The 19402-nt window shown below is 34.8% G+C and overlaps 2 protein-coding genes, 2 non-coding genes and 1 pseudogene across 5 annotated transcripts; 3 read left to right on the top strand and 2 right to left on the bottom strand.

Moving 5' to 3' along the window:
* Positions 1-2371: 2371 nt before the first annotated feature.
* On the top strand, positions 2372-3076 carry LOC135586953 (actin-depolymerizing factor 7-like; annotated as a pseudogene).
* A 5918-nt stretch (positions 3077-8994) lies between these two features.
* LOC135583815 (actin-depolymerizing factor 7-like) lies at positions 8995-10513 on the top strand. Its single transcript, XM_065153545.1, has 3 exons — positions 8995-9114; positions 9836-10101; positions 10194-10513. Exons 1-3 carry the CDS (start codon positions 9112-9114, stop codon positions 10342-10344), a joined length of 420 nt encoding a protein of 139 aa, XP_065009617.1. The 5' UTR covers positions 8995-9111; the 3' UTR covers positions 10345-10513.
* A 3919-nt stretch (positions 10514-14432) lies between these two features.
* On the bottom strand, positions 14433-14506 carry TRNAV-AAC (transfer RNA valine (anticodon AAC)). The gene has a single exon. It is a non-coding gene; the product is annotated as a tRNA-Val (tRNA).
* An 86-nt stretch (positions 14507-14592) lies between these two features.
* Positions 14593-14666, bottom strand: TRNAV-AAC (transfer RNA valine (anticodon AAC)). Its single transcript has one exon. It is a non-coding gene; the product is annotated as a tRNA-Val (tRNA).
* Positions 14667-14888: 222 nt separating this feature from the next.
* LOC103987883 (THO complex subunit 4A) lies at positions 14889-19162 on the top strand. Of its 2 annotated transcripts, XR_010497569.1 has the most exons (6): positions 14889-15219; positions 15325-15471; positions 16520-16588; positions 16665-16849; positions 17328-17616; positions 18763-18901. XR_010497569.1 is itself a non-coding variant. In XM_009406334.3 (5 exons), the coding sequence occupies exons 1-5, from the start codon at positions 15061-15063 to the stop codon at positions 18923-18925; spliced, it is 723 nt and encodes a 240-aa protein (XP_009404609.2). In that variant the 5' UTR covers positions 14890-15060; the 3' UTR covers positions 18926-19162. The 2 variants fall into 2 exon arrangements, 1 of the variants encoding a protein (XP_009404609.2); XM_009406334.3 differs by lacking the exon at positions 17328-17616 and having other exon boundaries at positions 14890-15219; positions 18763-19162.
* Positions 19163-19402: the final 240 nt, after the last annotated feature.

Here is a 19402-nt window from a genome sequence, read left to right as displayed (position 1 = left end):
AACATAGCTGATGGTGCATTGTCAAAGATTAAAAACGTGCTCAGGGAACATCAACAAGAACCGGATGACGACTGACACAACGCCGGTGGTGGTAGTCAACGATGGTTAGTATCAGAAAATGACACTATATTTCCGGAATGCTTTCTTGAACTGTTCCTAAAATGCGTTAAATTTGCTTGGATCGTAACATATGGCTTTGATTTAATTGGAGACCAGGAATGGTTTTGATTTATTATCAGACAAGTTTGCGTTACCATCAGCTGCATCTTGATGGTTTCTCTTGCAAGATTATAAGATCGAAGAAAGAAAGAAAGAAAATAAAAAGGTTGAAGGCATAACTATTAACTATTCTTTCTTTGTGAATTTTGTATAATAGTAAACCCATGTATCCATATAAGAGTGAAAGAAAAAAAGCTTGAAGACATAACTATTAAGTATTTCTTTTCGTGAATTTTGTATAATAGACCCATGTATTCATATTAATAATAATATTATTATTATTATTTAAAAGATTTTTATTGATAATTTTTTATTTATAATTTTATTTTAAGATTTTTAATATTTCAAAGATATCCCTCAACAAATAGATGTAAATGCTCTAAAAGTAACATAGAGTAAAGTAACATAAAGTGATATTGAGTAATGTCAACGGGATGATTGTCCAATATATAAAATAAGATATTATGAGAAATAAGGATATGATTGATAATTATTTTTTTAAAGTAAAATATAATTTTTATTGATAATTATATTATATTTACTATATTATATATTATATATTTAGTATATGATTGATAATTATATTATATATTTATTTAAGATGATAGAGTAGTGTCATCGGGATGATTGTCCAATAGATAAAATAAGATATTATGAGAAATAAGAATATGATTGATAATTATTTTTTAAAGTAAAATATAATTTTTATTGATAATTATATTATATATTTATTTAATGTGATTGTCCAGTGGGTTTATCGATAGCGAAAGGGCTTCTATAATAAAATGAATATTTTACATATGTATCCAACAATATATGTGTATTTACATGCAAGTCATCCTTGGGATTTTATGAGAAGTCATGCATGTGTTTGTCATGTTTCCCTTAAATTTGGTGTAATAAACTCTATATGAAATTCGAGATAAGTCAAGTTTACCGAGACACTTAATATTTGGTGTATTGACATAAATATCCTCCATTTATAAGGATATATATAAAATACCCATGTACTCTTTTTTTCAGTATAAATACACGTATAATATGTGCCAAAACTACAAAACATGTGTGTCTAAGCGTGAATAAACAACAGGCATTTATTTGGTGCAACGTCGCTACGTCGCGGGGAACGGGGAATCGCTCCAACGTACCTTAACGTCGTTGGATAGAGATTTGCTTTATGTTGGTGCCTCGTGTGACGACTGTCACGATCTACCCATCCCTATTTAAGCCAAAAGAAAGAATACATTCTACCATCACCGCCACCACCTTTTGATCGCTTATCTACATTCCCCGAATCCCTACTTCTCGAGCCCTCGATTTCTTCCTCCGATCTCCCATCGTCGTCGCCCCCAAGATGGTACTTTCTTTCCTCTGTCTCTTCGATGCTAGCTTTCTTTTTTTCCTCCTCCTATCCCGTCCCTTCTTGACTAGTGATCAAGAAATTTGCGGTGTTTCATGCATCCATGTCCGGTGATTGTATGCTGTTCGGGAATCCACGAAATCTGTCTCCGAATCATGTAGGTTCGTCTTCGGGGGTTAGTTCTTGTGCTTGATCTCATTTCGCTAGGGTTTACGTGAGGGTCTGATGTGATTGGTGTGTGTTGGATCTTTGTCGACCAGATCCTTGAAGTATGATGGTTGTTTTCGCATGTATTTATATGTGGATTGTTGAACTTCTTCGCCGGTTTATGTCGATCGAAGTGGTCGATCATTGGTCTTGCTTGTTTTGACGGATAGAGTGCCATTCCTATTCATGGATTGAGCCATTTAACTTTATTCTATTGATAAAAGGCGATAGATCGAGTGGATTATCCAAGGTTTTTGGGAGGATCAGATTGCAGCGATGCTAAGATTACTTATTTTGTCGATCTACACAAGCGCGTGTATACGTACGTGTACATAAATTTGTGTATATTAATACTTCCCCCACTCCTCGCCACCCGCCCCAGGAAAAACACTTTAGCTCTTATTTTTTGCCACTAGAATAGAGAATCAGGGCTTGTTTCGTAGGATGTTTCATTGTCTGATTTGTTATTTGCCATATGGTCTCTAGTAACTACATTTGATTATCTTGAAGAATAATATTTGATTATAGTAACTAAATTTGACATTTATGGGAATGATTTGTTACTTTGTGATATGAAAGGCAAACGCAGCATCAAGAATGGCAGTAAATGATGATTGCAAGCTGAAGTTCTTGGAGCTTAAGGCTAAGCGAGCTTATCGTTTCATAATCTTTAAGATTGATTAGAAGCATAAGCAGGTCATTGTGGAAAAGCTTGGCGAACCCAATTTGACCGATGATGATTTCACAGCTAGCCTTCCTATAAATGAATGCAGATATGCGATATATGATTTTGACTTCGTGACCAAAGAGAACTGCTAGAAAAGCAAGATCATTTTTATCGTTTGGTACATTAATTCATTGTATCTAGTGGACTTTATTTAGTATCCTTTTGATGTATCGATAATAACTTCCTATTACTTTTCATATTGATGTGAAGGTCACCGGACACATCAAGAGTGCGAAGCAAGATGCTTTATGCAAGCTCCAAGGACAGGTTCAAGAGAGAACTAGATGGCATCCAGGTGGAGTTACAAGCAACTGATCCAACTGAGATGGGTCTCGATGTGATAAGAGGTCGTGCCAATTGAATATGTGGCTATTCGCCTCTTGTTTGTGCATTGGAGTTGTTATCCTGTAATTGTTTTGCTCTTACTGAAATTTTCATAGTTTTGAGGGACGTTTAGATCCCTAGATATTGTGTGGGCTTGTGGTTTAGGTACTAAATAGAACCTTTCTAAAGCATCTCCATTTTGACTATGTCTTGCAATCTATTTCTGTGTGGTACCTATTGTGTGAGTGCCTACTAATATCCTAATGTCTACAAGCTAGTGGTATGCAACATCTTGTTGGAGAGCTTGGTGCGCAATATTTCGAAGACAATCCAACTACTGTTTTCTTGTTTACGCAAATTGCAAATTGATAAGCTTGAAGTTTCCCGTCCTGTTATTTTGTTTTTGTTTGGCCTTTCTTTATCTTTGTTTGTTTTTCTTTTCTTAGTCTTAATCGCTGTGCATCAGCTATTTAATGAAATTGTGTGTTTAATTTCTATAGAGACTTCAAAATAAGTTTTTTCTAACTTAACCAAAGCTATGCTATGTGCAAATCTTTCATGTCTCTTGTAAACAATTTTCTATAATTTTGTATTTAGCATCTTTCTAGTGTTCTTTTAGTATTCGAGTTGAGAAACTATAGTATTCAATCTTTGATGTTTTTACTTTCTCTGTATTTATTTTATTCTTATATGTGGATGGTTCTTCAGACAATCCAGTAAGCAATAGCTCTTAGAACTTGAAGTACTGTGTGATGTTTTACAAATTGATAGTCTGTGTGCCATACCTCAACTTGGAGCAGTTTATCGAGTATGTATTCCATTTCCATATGGAAAATGGCCAATACAGTGTTGTCTTTGCTGAGCAATTCGGTTGTTATTGCAGTCATCATTGCAGGACATGCCTTTGTTTGTTAATATGCTAGTGCTTGTATCAGTCTCCGATCACTCGACTCTGAAATGAGCTTCGGTAGGTCTGTATAAGATGCCAAATGGATTAATCATACAGGTGCCACACTTTCTACTTCTTTAGCTGTGTGTTAGCATATTTTCAACTGAAGTTGCAGCTTATATATTAGTATTTTGGTCTAACTTGTGGATCCTCTGAATTTTGTAGTTGTCACTCTGTGACCATGATGCCTAACCTAATTGAAAAACATTGGTATATTTTTGATAAATTTTCCGATGTAAGGGTTATTTATGTGATCATAATGCCCAATCTGATTGAAAAACATCTAACGTATTGGATTTGTCTGATAATGTTTATATTTATCATCACAGTTCTAAAAATATAGATATGTTTTCTTAATGTTATTGGATGCATTTTACTTGTTACAAAGGTTAGGGGAAGAAGGATGTACTTTGCTTTAAATTCTTTTGTAGGTAAACCTTTATATTTCTTAACTTTTAGAATATTTGTAAGTACTACATAAATTAAAAAAAAGAAAGGTTATAAAACATTGTTTTGTTTCAAGTGTTCGTTAGTCTATCTGCTTTTATAAATAATAAAATATAAATAAATAACCAATGCCAATCATTAGTCAATCTTCCAATGATTACAAGTATGTAGAGAGCCACTTTTGTCTAGCAAAATCATAACCAAATCCTATGATCTTAATTACTTGTGAAGGTTTTTTTTAGGATTTGAGCATTAAATTAATAGATATATTTATGCTAATGATAATAATTTTAGCCAATGATAATTTTTTGTTTAATAATAACAGGGTTAGATTTTGGTCATCGAACGTTGACAAATTATAATTATTATAATATCATAATCTTTAAATAAACTAAAAGATTTTATCAAATGTGGATTTCGATTGAGGTGTAAAATAGAATCATATATTAGATATATGCTCAATAAGTCAAACAATAATGAGATTAATATCTGATTTGAGTCTCGCTAATTTTGATTTTGATACAAATCTTATTCTTTTTTCGATTCGATAATGGTGTATCGAGGAAGCAATTTTGTCTCTACATCCACAATATTCATTGAGATTGTAAAGTACTCCGGCTTATTGATTATAAGTCGAAAAACTAAAATTGTATCAAATATTATAATATTAGTTTTACACAACATTAATTGAAAACACCAATAAAAAGAATCGTGTGTCCGTTATAATATATTAAGAAAATATATAAATAAGAAAAATTCAACATACAAGATGTCAATAAAATGTACCCCAAAAAATTTTGTAGTTGTCACTCTATGACCATAATGCCCAACCTGATTGAAAAATATTGGTATATTTTTATTAAATTTTTCGATGTAAGGGTTATTTCTGTGACCATAATGCCCAAGCTGATTGAAAAACATCTAATGTGTTGGATTTGTCTGATAATGTTTATAATTAGTATCACAGTTCTAATAATATAGGTATGTTTTCTTGATGTTATTGGATGCATTTTACTTGTTACAAAGGTTAGGGGCTGAAGGATGTATTTTGATTTAAATTCTTTTGTAGGTAAACCTTTATATTTCTTAACTTTTAGAATATTTGTAAGTTTTTCTTAGACAAAAAAAAAAGAAAGGTTATAAAACATTATTTTGTTTTGAGTGTTTGTTAGTCTATCTGCTTTTATAAATAGTAAAATACAAAGAATAACCAATGCCAATCCTTAGTCTATCTTCCAATGATTACAAGCATGTAGAGGGCCACTTTTGTGTAGTAAAAGCATAACCAAATTCTATGATTGAACGTTTTATTTAGGATTTGAGCATCTTAATTAATAGATATATTTATGCTAATGATAATAATTTTAGCCAATGATAATTTTTAGTTTTATAATAGCAAGGTTAGATTTTGGTCATCGAATGTTGACAAATTATAATCATTATAATTCCACAATCTTTAAAAACACTAAAAGATTTTATAGATTTCGATTGAGGTATAAAATAGAATCATATGTTAGATATATGTTCAACAAGTCAAACAACAATGAGATTAATATCCAATTTGAGTCTCGATAATTTTGATTATGATACAAATCTTATTCTTTTTTTTATTAGATAATGGTGTTTCGAAGAAGCAATTTTGTCTCTATATCTACAATATTCATTGAGATGGTAAAGTACTCCGGCTTATTGATTCTATGTTGAAAAACTAAAATTGTATAAAATATTATCATATTAGTTTTATACAACATTAATTGAAAACACCAATAAAAAAAATAGAGTGTCCGTTATAATATATTAAGAAAATATATAAATAATAAAAATTTAACATACAAAATGTCAAGAAAATGTATCCCAAAAAATTTTGTAGTTGTCATTCTGTGACCAAAATGCCTAACCTGATTGAAAAACATTGGTATGTTTTTGCTAAATTTTCCGAAGTAAAAATTATTTCTATAACCATAATGCCCAAGCTGATTGAAAAAATATCTAAAGTGTTGGATTTATCTGATAATATTTATATTTATCATCACAGTTCTAAAAATATAGGTATGTTCTCTTAATATTATTAGATGCATTTTACTTGTTACAAAGGTGTTGAAGGATGTAGGTAAACCTTTATATTTCTTAGCTTTTAGAATATTTGTAAGTACTTTTAGACAAAAAAAAGGAAATGTTATAAAATATGGTTTTTTTTGGAGTGTTTGTTAGTCTATCTGTTTTTATTAATAGTAAAATATAAATAAATAACCAATGCCAATCCTTAGTCTATCTTCCAATGATTACTAGCATGTAAAGGGCCACTTTTGTATAGCAAGATAATAACCAAATCCTATGATCTTAATTACTTGTGAAGGTTTTATTTAGGATTTGAGCATCTTAATTAATAGATATATTTGTGCTAATGGTAATAATTATAGTCAATGATAATTTTTTGTTTAATAATAGCAAGGTTAGATTTTGGTAATCGAACATTGACAAATTATAATCATAATAATACCACAATCTTTAAAAACACTAAAAGATTTTGTCAAATGTGGATTTAGATTGAGGTGTAAAAAAGAATTATATGTTAGATATATACTCAATAAGTCAAACAACAATGAGATTAATATTCGATTTGAGTCTCGATAATTTTGATTTTGATACAAATCTTATTTTTTTTCTATTCGATATTGGTGTATCGAGGAAGCAATTTTGTCTCTACATCTATAATATTCATTGAGATGGTAAAGTACTTCGGCTTATTGATTATAAGTCGAAAAACTAAAATTGTATCAAATATTATCATATTAGTTTTACACAACATTAATTGAAAACACCAATAAAAAGAATAGCGTGTCCGTTATAATATATTAAAAAATATATAAATAATAAAAATTCAACATACAAAATGTCTAGAAAATGTACCCCAAAAAATTTTGTATTTGTCACTCTATGACCATAATGCCCAACCTGATTGAAAAACATTGGTATGTTTTTGTTAAATTTTTCGATATAATGGTTATTTCTATAACCATAATGCCCAAGCTTATTGAAAAACATCTAATGTGTTGGATTTGTCTGATAATGTTTATATTTATCATCACAGTTCTAAAAATATATGTATGTTTTCTTGATGTTATTGGAAGCATTTTACTTGTTACAAATGTTAGGAGCTGAAGGATATACTTTGCTTTAAATTCTTTTGTAAGTAAACCTTTATATTTCTTAACTTTTTAAATATTTGTAAGTACTTCTTAAACAAAAAAAAAGAAAGGTTATAAAACATGGTTTTGTTTCGAGTGTTTGTTAGTCTTACTATTTTTATAAATAGTAAAATACAAAGAATAACAAATGCCAATCCTTAGTCTATCTTCCAATGATTACATGCATGTAGAGGGCCACTTTTGTGTAGCAAGATCATAACCAAATCTTATGATCTTAATTACTTGTGAAGGTTTTATTTAAGATTTGAGCATCTTAATTAATAGATATATTTATGCTAATGGTAACAATTTTAGCCAATGATAATTTTTTGTTTAATAATAGCAAGGTTAGATTTTGGTAACTGAACGTTGACAAATTATAATCATTATAATACTACAATCTTTATAATACCACAATCATCATCATCATTATTATTATTATTATTATTATTATTATTATTATTATTATTATTATTATAAGAGTGAAAGAAAAAAAGCTTGAAGACATAACTATTAACTATTCTTTTTCATGAATTTTGTATAATAGACCCATGTATTCATATTAATAATAATAATATTATTATTATTTAAGAGATTTTTATTGATAATTTATTATTTATAATCTTATTTTAAGATTTTTAATATTCTAAAGACATCCCTCAACAAATAGATGTAAATGCTCTAAAAGTAGCATAGAGTGATTTTGAGTAATGTCACCAAGATGATTGTCGAATAGATAAAATAAGATATTGTGAGAAATAAGGATATGATGGATAATTATTTTTTAAGTAAACAATAATTTTTATTTATAATTATATTATATTTTCTATATTATATATTATATAATTAGTATATGATTGATAATTATATTATATATTTATTTAAGATGATAGAGTAGTGTCACCGGGATGATTGTCCAATAGATAAAATAAGATATTATGAAAAATAAGGATATGATTGATAATTATTTTTTTAAAGTAAAATATATTTTTTTATTGATAATTATATTATATTATATTTACTATATTATATATTATATATTTAGTATATGATTGATAATTATATTATATATTTATTTAATGTGATTGTCAAGAGGGTTTACCAATAGCGAAAGGGCTTCTATAATAAAATGAGTATTTTACATATGTATCCTACAACATATGTGTATTTATATGCAAGTCGTCCTTGAGATTTTATGAGAAGTCAAAAATGTGTTTGTCACGTTTCCATTAAATTTGGTGCAATAAACTCTATATAAAATTCGAGATAAGTCAAGTTTACTAGGACACTTAATATTTGGTATACTGATATAAATATCCTCCATTTATAAGGATATACATAAAATACCCATATACTCTTTTTTCAATATTAATACACGTATAATACATGCCAAAACTATAAAACACACGTGTCTAAGCGTGAATAAATAGCAGGCATTTATTTGGCGCAACGTCACTGCGTCAAGAGGGATCGCTCCAACGTGCCGTAACGTCATTGGACAAACCTTTGCTTTATGTCGGCACCTCGTGTGACGACCGTCACGATCTACCCATCCCTATTTAAGCCAAAAGAAAGAACACATTCTACCATCACCGCCACCACCTTTTGATCGCTCATCTACATTCCCCGAATCCCTACCTCTCGAGCCCTCGATTTCTTCCTCCGATCTCCCGTCATAGCCGCCCCCAAGATGGTATTTTCTTTCCTCTGTCTCTTCGATGCTAGCTTTCTTTTTTTCCTCCTCCTATCCCGTCCCTTCTTGACTAGTGATCAAGAAATTTGCGGTGTTTCATGCATCCATGTCCGGTGATTGTATTCTGTTCTGGAATCCGTGAAATCTGTCTCCGAATCATGTAGGTTCGTCTTCAGGGGTTAGTTCTTGTGCTTGATCTCATTTCGCTAGGGTTTGCGAGTGGGTTTGATGTGATTGGTGTGTTGTTATATGTGGATTGTTGAACTTCTTCGCCGGTTTGTGTCGATCGAAGTGGTTAATCGTTGGTCCTGCTTGTTTTGACGGATGGATTGCCATTCCTATTCATGGATTGGGCCATTTAACTTCATTCTGTTGATAAAAGGCGATGGATCGATTGGATTATCCAAGGTTTTTGGGAGGATCGGACTACAGCGACGCTAAGATTACTCATTTTGTCGATCTACACAAGCGCGTATATACGTACGTGCACATGAATTTGTATATATTAATACTTCCCTCACTCCCCGCCACCCGCCCCAGAAAAAACACTTTAGCTCTTATTTTTTGCCATTAGTATATACGTAGGATGTTTCATTGTCTGGTTTGTTATTTGCCATATGGCCTCTAGTAACTACATTTGATTATCTAGGAGAATAAGATTTGATTATAGTAACTAGATTTGACATTTATGGGAATGACTTGTTACTTTGTGATATGAAAGGCAAACGCGGCATCAGGAATGGCAGTAAATGATGACTGCAAGCTGAAGTTCCTGGAGTTGAAGGCTAAGCGAACTTATCGTTTCATAATATTTAAGATTGATGAGAAACAGAAGCAGGTCGTCGTGGAAAAGCTCGGTGAACCCAATTTGACCTATGATGATTTCACTGCCAGCCTTCCTACAAATGAATGCAGATATGCGATATATGATTTTGATTTCGTGAACGAAGAGAACTGCCAGAAAAGCAAGATCATTTTTATCGCTTGGTACATTAATCCATTGTATCCAGTGGACTTTATTTAATATCCTTTTGATGTATAGATAATAACTTCTTATTACTTTTCATATTCATGTGAAGGTCGCCTGACACATCAAGAGTGCGAAGCAAGATGCTTTATGCAAGCTCCAAGGACAGGTTCAAGAGAGAACTAGATGGCATCCAGGTGGAGTTACAAGCAACTGATCCAACTGAGATGGGCCTCGATGTCATAAGAGGCCGTGCCAATTGAATATGTGGCTATTCGCCTCTTGTTTGTGCATTGGAGTTGTTATCCTGCAATTGTTTTGCTCTTACTGAAATTTTCATAGTTTTGAGGGATGTTTAGATCCCTAGATATTGTGTGGGCTTGTGGTTTAGGTACTAAATAGAACCTTTTTGAAGCGTCTCCATTTTGACTATGTCTTGCAATCTATTCCTGTGTGATACCTATTGTGTGAGTGTCTACTAATATCCTGATGTCTACAAGCTAGTGGTATGCAACATCTTGTTGGATAGCTTGGTGGGCAATATTTCGAAGACAATCCAACTGTTGTTTTCTTGTTTATGAAAATTACAAATCAATAAACTTGAAGCTTTTTTGTTTTTGTTTGGCCTTTCTTTGTCTCTGTTTGTTTTTCTTTTCTTCGTCTTGATCGCTGTGCATCAGTTAGTTAATGAAATTGTGTGTGTAATTTCTACATAGACTTCAAAATAAGTTTTTCCTAACTTAACCAAAGCTATGCTATGTGCAAATCTTCCATGTCTCTTGTAAACAATTTTCTATAATTTTGTATTTAGCATATGGTGTTCTTTTAGTATTTGAGTTGAGAAACTGTAGTATTCATTCTTGATGTTTTTAGCTATTCTGTATTTATTTGATTCTTATATGTGGATGGTTCTTCAGACAATCCTGTAAGCAATAGCTCTGAGAACTTGACGTATTGTGTGATGTTTTATAAATTGATAGTCTGTGTGCCATACCTCAAACTGGTGCAGTTTATCGAGTATGTATTCCATTTCCACATGGAAAATGCCAATACGGTGTTGTCTTTGCTCAGCAATTCGGTTGTCATCCTTGCAGGACATGTCTTTGTTTGTGAATATGCTAGTGCTTGTATCAGTCTCAGGTCACCTGACTCTGAAATGAGCTTCGGTAGATCTGTATAAGATGCCAATTGGATTACTCATGTAGGTGCCACACTTTCTACTTCTTCAGCTGTGTGTTAGCATATTTTCATCTGAAGTAGCAGCTTATACATTAGTATTTTGATCTAACTTGTGGATCCTCTGAATTGCTATCGAGTTTGCTCCTAACCGTTAAATTTTCCGATGTAAAGGTTATTTCTATGACCATAATGCCTAACTTGATTGAAAAACATCTAATGTGTTGGATTTGTATGATAATATTTATATTTTTTATAGTTGTAAATATATAGTTATGTTTTATGTTATTGAATGCATTTACTTTTTCCAAACTATACGAGGAAATATCTCTATTTTGTTAAGAGAAATCTTCTATTCTGTTAAGAAAAATCTTTTATTATGTTGAGGGAAATCTTCTCTCCTAATCTATGAGACATGTTAATAGCTACAATCTTCTTCTTTCTATTTTATTTCTATCATGGTATCAGAGCTCTCACTGAAGCCACTTCTCCATCTTAAAGTAGTACAACATTTTTCACAGACGTCCTCCAGGATCGTTGCATTGGCCTCCTTCGAAGCTGAACAAGGGCCATCACACTGCCCTTCCTCTACCTCTTCCTACAGAAGCAAAACCTACGTAACCTCGCAACTGCTCCTCGGCCAGCGACCTCTTCTCTTCGTTCCCGCATTTCACTCGAGCGAGAAGTGCCGCTGCCGCCATCCTTGCCGCAATAGCCCTCGCAGCCGCATTAGCCCTCTCTACCGCAGCAACTATAGAAGCAGTGATATGCTCTTCTCCCAAGCTGCTGTCTTCTGCTTCTTCTTCCTCTGCTACAGTATTGCTATAGCTTTCTCTATTGCTATAGCTTTCTCCTCTACTGCAGTTGTCGTCGTCGCCGTCATAGCCACCGCCATCGCCGTCGTAGCCGTAGCAATAGCAACAGCAATAGCGATCTGCTCTTGCCCTACTCACGAAGTCTCTGACTCGTAAACTGTTTGCTTTGCATTCATCCAAGATTGGTATCCTTGACAGGAGCACCATCTTGCGGGGGCATGATAGTAGATAATATTTCTCCAACTACATTAGGAAATCTCTCTATTCTGTTAAGGAAAATCCTCTATTCTGTTAAGGCCACTTCTCCATCTTAAAGTAGTGCAGCATTTTCCAAGGATGTCCTCCAGGATCGTTGCGTTGGCCTCTTTCGATGCTGAACAAGGGCCACCACGCAACCCTTCCTCTACCTCTTCCTACAGAAGCAGAACCTATGTAGCCTCGCAACTGCTCCTCGGCCAGCGACCTCTTCTCCTCGTTCCCACATCTCGCTCGAGCGAGAAGTGCTGCTGCCGCCGTCCTTACCGCAGTAGCCCTCTCTACCGCAACAATTGCAGAAGTAGTGATCTACTCTTCTCCCAAGCTATTGTCTTCTGCTTCTTCTTCCTCTGCTACAGCATTGCTATAGCTTTCTCTATTGCTGTAGATTTCTCCTTTGCTGCAATTGTCGTTGTCGCCGTCGTAGCTGTCGCTGTCATCGTCGTAGCCGTAGCAATAGCAACAGCAGCAGCAGCGATCTACTCTTGCCTTACACATGAAGTCTCTAGCTTGTAAATAAACTATTTGCTTTGCATCGATCCAAGATTGGTATCCTTGACAGGAGCACCATCTTGCGGGGGCATGATAGCAGATAAGATTTCCCCAACTACATGAGGAAATCTCTCTATTTTGTTAAGGAAAATCCTCTATTCTGTTAAGGCTACTTCTCCATCTTAAAGTAGTGCAGCGTTTTCCACGGATGTCCTCCAGGATCGTTGCGTCGGCCTCCTTCGAAGCTAAACAAGGGCCACCACGCTGCCCTTCCTCTGCCTCTTCTTGCAGAAGCAGAACCTATACAGCATCGCAACAGCTCCCTGACCAGCGACCTCTTCTTCTCGTTCCCACATCTCGCTCGAGCGAGAAGTGCCACTGTCGTCGTCCTTGCCGTAGCAGCCCTCCGCTGTCGTCGTCCTTGCCGTAGCAGCCCTCGCAACTACAACAACCCTCTCTACCGCAGCAGCTGCAGAAGTAGTGATCTGCTCTTCTCCCAAGCTGCTGTCTTCTGTTTCTTCTTCCTCTGCTACAGCATTGCTATAGCTTTCTCTATTGCTATATCTTTCTCCTCTGTTGCCGTCGTCGTCGTCACCGTCGCCATCGTAGTCACAGCAATAGCAACAGCAGTAACGATCTGCTCTTGCCCTACTAACGAAGTCTCTGGCTTATAAGATTGATATCCTTGATAGGAGTACCATCTTGCGGGGGTATGGGGTATGATAGCAGATAAGATTTCCAATTCTCTATTCTGTTAAAGAAAATCTTCTATTAGAAATCTTCTCTCCTAATTTGTATAAATAGGAGAGGACATGTTAAAGCATTTAAACTAAAGCTTCTTTAATAAAACTTATTCAATACAATCTTCTTCTTTCTATTTCATTTCTATCATTTACTTCTTACCATATACTTTGATTTAAATTCTTTTGTAGGGAAACCTTTATATTTTCTTGACTTTTAGAATATCTGTTGAACAAAAAAAGAATGGTTATAAAATATGGTTTTGTTTCGAGTGTTTGTTAGTCTATCTGCTTTTATAAATAGTAAAATACAAAGATTAAACAATGAAGATTTTGATTTAAATGTAAAATAGAATCGTACGTTAGATATATGCTCAATAAGTAAAATAATAATGAGATTAATATCCGATTTATGTTTGGATAATTTTGATTTTGATACAAATCTTTTTTTTTTTCGAGTCGATAACGAAGCAATTTTGTCTCTACATCTACAATGTTCATTGTGATGGTAAAGTACTTCGGCTTATTGATTATAAGTCGAAAAACTAAAATTATATCAAATATTTTTATATTAGTTTTACATAACATTAATTGAAAATATCAATAAAAAGAATAGCGTGTCCGTTATAATATATTAAGAAGATATATATATATATATATAATAAAAATTCAACATATAAAATATCAAGAAAATGTACAAAAAATGACGATAAAAAGAATAGCTCATAAAAATATCAAATTTTAGTGTGTTAGACTGACGTGATAACCAACTACATCACGACACCTGTCTGCTATTGCGAAAGCAACAAATATAAAATGCTATAATAAGAATTCGAACCGGAGAATAACTCATAAAATACCAAAACATAAAAATGGCGTCGCCCGGACTCGAACCGGAGACCTTCAGTGTGTTAGACTGACGTGATAACCAACTACACCACGACACCCGTATTTTCTAAAAGCAACAAAATATAAATTTTTATAATAATAACATGAACCGAAAAATACCTCATAAAATACCAAAACATAGGGATGGCGTCGCCCGGACTTGAACCGGAGACCTTCAGTGTGTTAGACTGACGTGATAACCAACTACACCACGACACCTGTCTCTGCTATTACGATTAGCAACAAATATAAAATAATGTAATTAGATCTCGAACCGGAGAATAACTCATAAAATACAAAAACGTAAAAATGGCGTCGCCCGGATTCTCACCGGAAACCTTCAGTGTGTTGACTGAGTGACAACCAACTACAACACGACACCTGTCTCTGGTATTCTGAAAGCAACAAGATTAATATACACGGAATAAGAACGTGATCGAGAATATCCACCGCTCCTTTGTCCCATTCTTTCCTCGAAACCCTATCCCAACCTCCGTCGCCGCCGTCCCGAATTATTCCGCAACGTCGCTTCCTTTCCCGCAACCCTTCTTCGCATACCCCCTTCCAAGATTCTCCTTCCTCTTCCGCGGACGCCCCCCGTGATCGATCGAAGATGTCGAGCGCACTCGACATGTCCCTCGACGACATCATCAAGAAAAACAAAAAGTCCGCTGACGGGAGCCGCGGACGGGGCCGTCGCTCGGCCGCTGGCCCCGCCCGCCGTGTTTCGAATCGATCGGCGAACCGACCCGCTCCCTACTCTGTCGGGAAGGTATGCGCTTAGGGTTCCAACAACGCCCCCGATCTTTGATGCCGACCGATCCGACCGAATCGCCGCCTCCGGTTCTTGGGTTTCTCACTCGGTATCCGATCCCAGGCTCCGGACTCAGCGTGGCAGCACGACATGTACGCGGCTCAGATGGGTGGCCTGCCTGCTCCAGCGGCTGGGGCGTCCGCTATAGAGACCGGCTCAAAGCTGTATATTTCGAACTTGGAATATGGGGTCTCGAACGAGGACATTAAGGTGATCTTTCCTTTCCTCTTTTATTCTTTTTCGCTCTAGACTGATTTTGATTGTTTGATACTTTTGATATCTTGCCTTTATCAATATTGGATCTGTTCATGATGTCGTTCTTGTTCATAATTCTTGTTCGTTACCTTGAAAGAAACTTGCACATCTGGAATGAATCGTATGCATTCTTTCTTTTCTAGCAAGTTATGGATCCATAGATTTATATCGTGGAATGAAATTTCCGGTGTTGATGAATGAATTTTCTAGCAAGTTTCATCTGGAATGAAACTTGCACATTTGGAGTTCAATTACTTATTTGTATATGATGAATGAAGATGTTTCAGAACCGAAGCTTATGATAAACATGTTTACGGGAACATTCAGAAATGGTAGGTGGAACATGTAGTAGAATATAAAAGTAGGTTTCTCCATCTACTTGATTTCTTGAATCACTCTATGAAGTTGGAAGCAAAGAACTTGTATGTGCTTCTGCTATTTCATATTGTCTTCCTTTAAATGTAGGTTTGGTGCACACCCTGTTTGTTGAATTTTGTTAATTGTAATCTATCTAGACACTGCCATCGAAGTTTTCTGAAATGAGAAGGCTTCTTTGCACTTTAGGGTCTTTACTTCATCATTTTTTGAAGGTTGTTTTGCAATATTTTGATCTTAGATGAAATATTTTTCGCTGCAAAGAAGGATGAAGACCCACAATGATAACCAAGTGACAATGATAAAAGTATTTGATACTTTTGATTGTCTAACAAGGGTTTCTTTTCCATGTGTTTTTGTCAGCAAAATTGTTATTTTTTAATGTATTTCTGGTCACATATTTTTGAAGATGTTTATCAAAGTATATTGTTTGGTCTAAATACTTGTTTCATGGAAAACAAACTACTGAGTGCACATATGAGCCTCAGGTCCAAATGTTCAATTGTATGAAGATTTCATATCTCTATTGTTGCCATGTGTCCACTTATCTTTTTTTTTTTTTCACTTTTGTTATGTTAATAAATTGTTTTCTTTGTGCCTTTGTTTATGATGTTATTTTCTGTTTCAGGAGCTCTTTTCAAAGGTTGGTGATCTGAAGCGTTATTCAATAAATTATGATAGAAGTGGAAGATCTAAGGTACTTCTTCAGCTTGATGTGGCTCTTTAATTTCAATGTGGTAGTCCCTTCTCATTTATGAAATAAATAACTGAAGGGAACAGCTGAAGTCGTCTTTGCTAGAAGAGTTGATGCATTAGCAGCTGTAAAGAGATACAACAATGTTCTGCTTGATGGAAAACCGATGAAGATAGAAATTATTGGGACAAATATTCCAACACCAGCTGTTGTGCCTCATTTCACTAATGGTGCCTTTAGAAGCACTAATGGCTCTTCCAAAAGGTTTGCTATGTTCTTGCTTCTGGAGATGCATCTCAGATTTATTTTGATCTTTTTGTTTGATTAAGCTTTTCAATTTACAAGATGGGAACTCTCTTTTCACCATATTCTTACATATATGATCTGTGGATTTCATTGATTGAGCCATGCAAGACACGTACATATGCAAACAACTTCCTGTTATCCATTACCAAATAATTCTGGATTAAGAAAATATCTCTTTGTGTTTGGTTATCTGTAGTTTCTCTATCTGTATTTGTTTCCTTCTTTAGAGGTCGCTTTTCTATCTGGTATATGGTCCATAAAACCAAGGCTTAAGTGTAATTCATTTTTATTTTGAATGTTTGGTATTTTTCTGATTCAACGAAGTATTGGTACCAAAATATATAGAACTAGATCAATATATTTACATTTTTTATTTCTGAATTTTGATATTCAATGATGCAATGTGGTTTAGTTCAATATACCAGTTTTTTAATAGGCACCTGGGCCCTTGGGCGAGACCCAAGCGCCTCGCACCACCTCCGGGTGACGCTATTCACTAAAGTGCAACCTAGGCGCTCGCTTGAGCCCAGGCGTCAGGCACCTCGGGCAAGCGCCCGAGTGAAAGTGGTGTAGCGCAAGAGATTGGAAGAGAAAGGGGCCCAAGCATGGAGGAGGGCATTGACCTAAAGGCGTATACAACAGAACTGATCACTGCTCAATGGCAAATGGGAGGGCAAAAGACATGATCTCGTTGGAAGATGAAGAGCTAGGGTTTTTAAGGAAAGGTAATTGGGGGATGTTAGAAGCTGATCCCTTTTGCTCTCTCTCTCTCTCTTTCATGATCTATCTTTTCTCACACCAAAGACCCAGTGCATGATGGAGGGATGTGAATATAAATGCAATAAGTAGCGCACTAAGTATTACATCACAATAAGTGCATTCTTGCTTCCAATTCCATTGCCTCAAGATTTGGGTTAAGAATCACCCTATTGAATGGGATTGAACTCAAATTACGAGTCAACTCAGGCATAGCGGTCAAAGAATCACATCAATATATGTATATATATGTATATGTATATATATATGATAACTGAATATAAATGTGCAAATACTATTGGAGCTCAACTAATGTCTGGATTTGCTTGAAAAAGAATGGCAAATATAGCATGAAAAAGAATGGCGACGGGCTGGACTCGAATCTTGAAGAAGGAATCATCTCTTCATCATGTTGCAAGTCAAATAAATCTGTTTTAACACTACAATGAAGAAGTTTATGCTGTGCACTTAGTACAAGCAGAGAATCTTATACTTCTTTCATATACTAATGCATTCCCTCATTCACTTTTTCATACTTTTTCCATGCCTTACCTCTTGATTCTGTGTTTCCTATTATGTTGGTTTAGTGGATCAATTAAATTAATACTAGTGATCTTTGTTTAAATCAGTTCCAAGTTGATCATGTTTACCAATCACCATTATATGATCTTTATATTGTTGCATATGCACCAGTTTTTCTTTTTCTAGTAAGTAGTGGAAAGGTGCATGATACTGAAGATGTGTAATGCTAGTTCTTTGCAAAGAGAGATATCTCATACATCTCGAATCCCACTATACTGGTGAGGTGTTTTTTTGACACACACATCATACAAGTGAACTGTTTAAACATAAAAATCAAGATTTTCTATGATCATTTTGATATTATCAACTATTTGCAGTGGCAGTAAAGTTAGTTCTTTAGAAAACTAACTAAGGAAGAGAAACCAAGATATTATTTTTCTATACAGAAACTTCAGTGGTTTCTGTATCAATACATACTCCTTTCATTGCTTTATTTTTCTATTCAAAGAAACACAAACTAAATGCTTTCCTTGCCTTACTGGCTCTTCCTTCTTTGATTAGAATGATTTTGCTAACTTGCTTTGTTACTGCAGCACTAGACCAGGAAGGGGTTCTTCAGGATGGCCGCGTGGTGGTGGCCGTGGGAGCAGCGGGGGTCGTGAGCGAGGTAAAGGACGTGGTGGTGAACCAATATCTGCTGCAACACTTGATGTTGATTTGGACAAGTACCATGCAGAAGCAATGCAAACCAACTGAGTGCTTCTGGTTGGTTTCTTTAATCTACGATCGTTGATGCTCCTCAGTAATCGTATTATTCTGCTAACATGCATAATATAGGAAATGGAAGATGATGTCAAAATACTGAGTGGGTCTTCGGGCTTTCATTTGAACATTGTTGTTGCATTTTGATTTCATCTTGTTACTGGGGTTACAAAGTGAACTTCTGGTGTCTGGCCTTGGTGATCGTACTTGGTGAAGCTTCTTTTATCTCTACTTTGGTATGTGAGTTTCTTAGCTCAACCAAAGATTATGTTATCATGCATGGTGTTGCACTGGGCTCTTTGGGAACCATCAGTTAAGATAAGCGCACTGCTTTGCTCTTCTAAAGACTTCATATCTAGTAACGATCAGTTTTGACATAACTGTAGGTTGTTGTGAAAGTGCTGAGGCCTTGGTGAATCCTCAATCCCGTAGTCAGTGGTTTGAAATTTGCGACACGGCATAACTGAAGCG

The sequence above is a fragment of the Musa acuminata genome, chromosome BXJ3-6 (assembly GCF_036884655.1).
Source record: "Musa acuminata AAA Group cultivar baxijiao chromosome BXJ3-6, Cavendish_Baxijiao_AAA, whole genome shotgun sequence".
NCBI lineage: Eukaryota > Viridiplantae > Streptophyta > Magnoliopsida > Zingiberales > Musaceae > Musa > Musa acuminata.
This window is presented reverse-complemented; position numbering and strand designations above follow the sequence as displayed.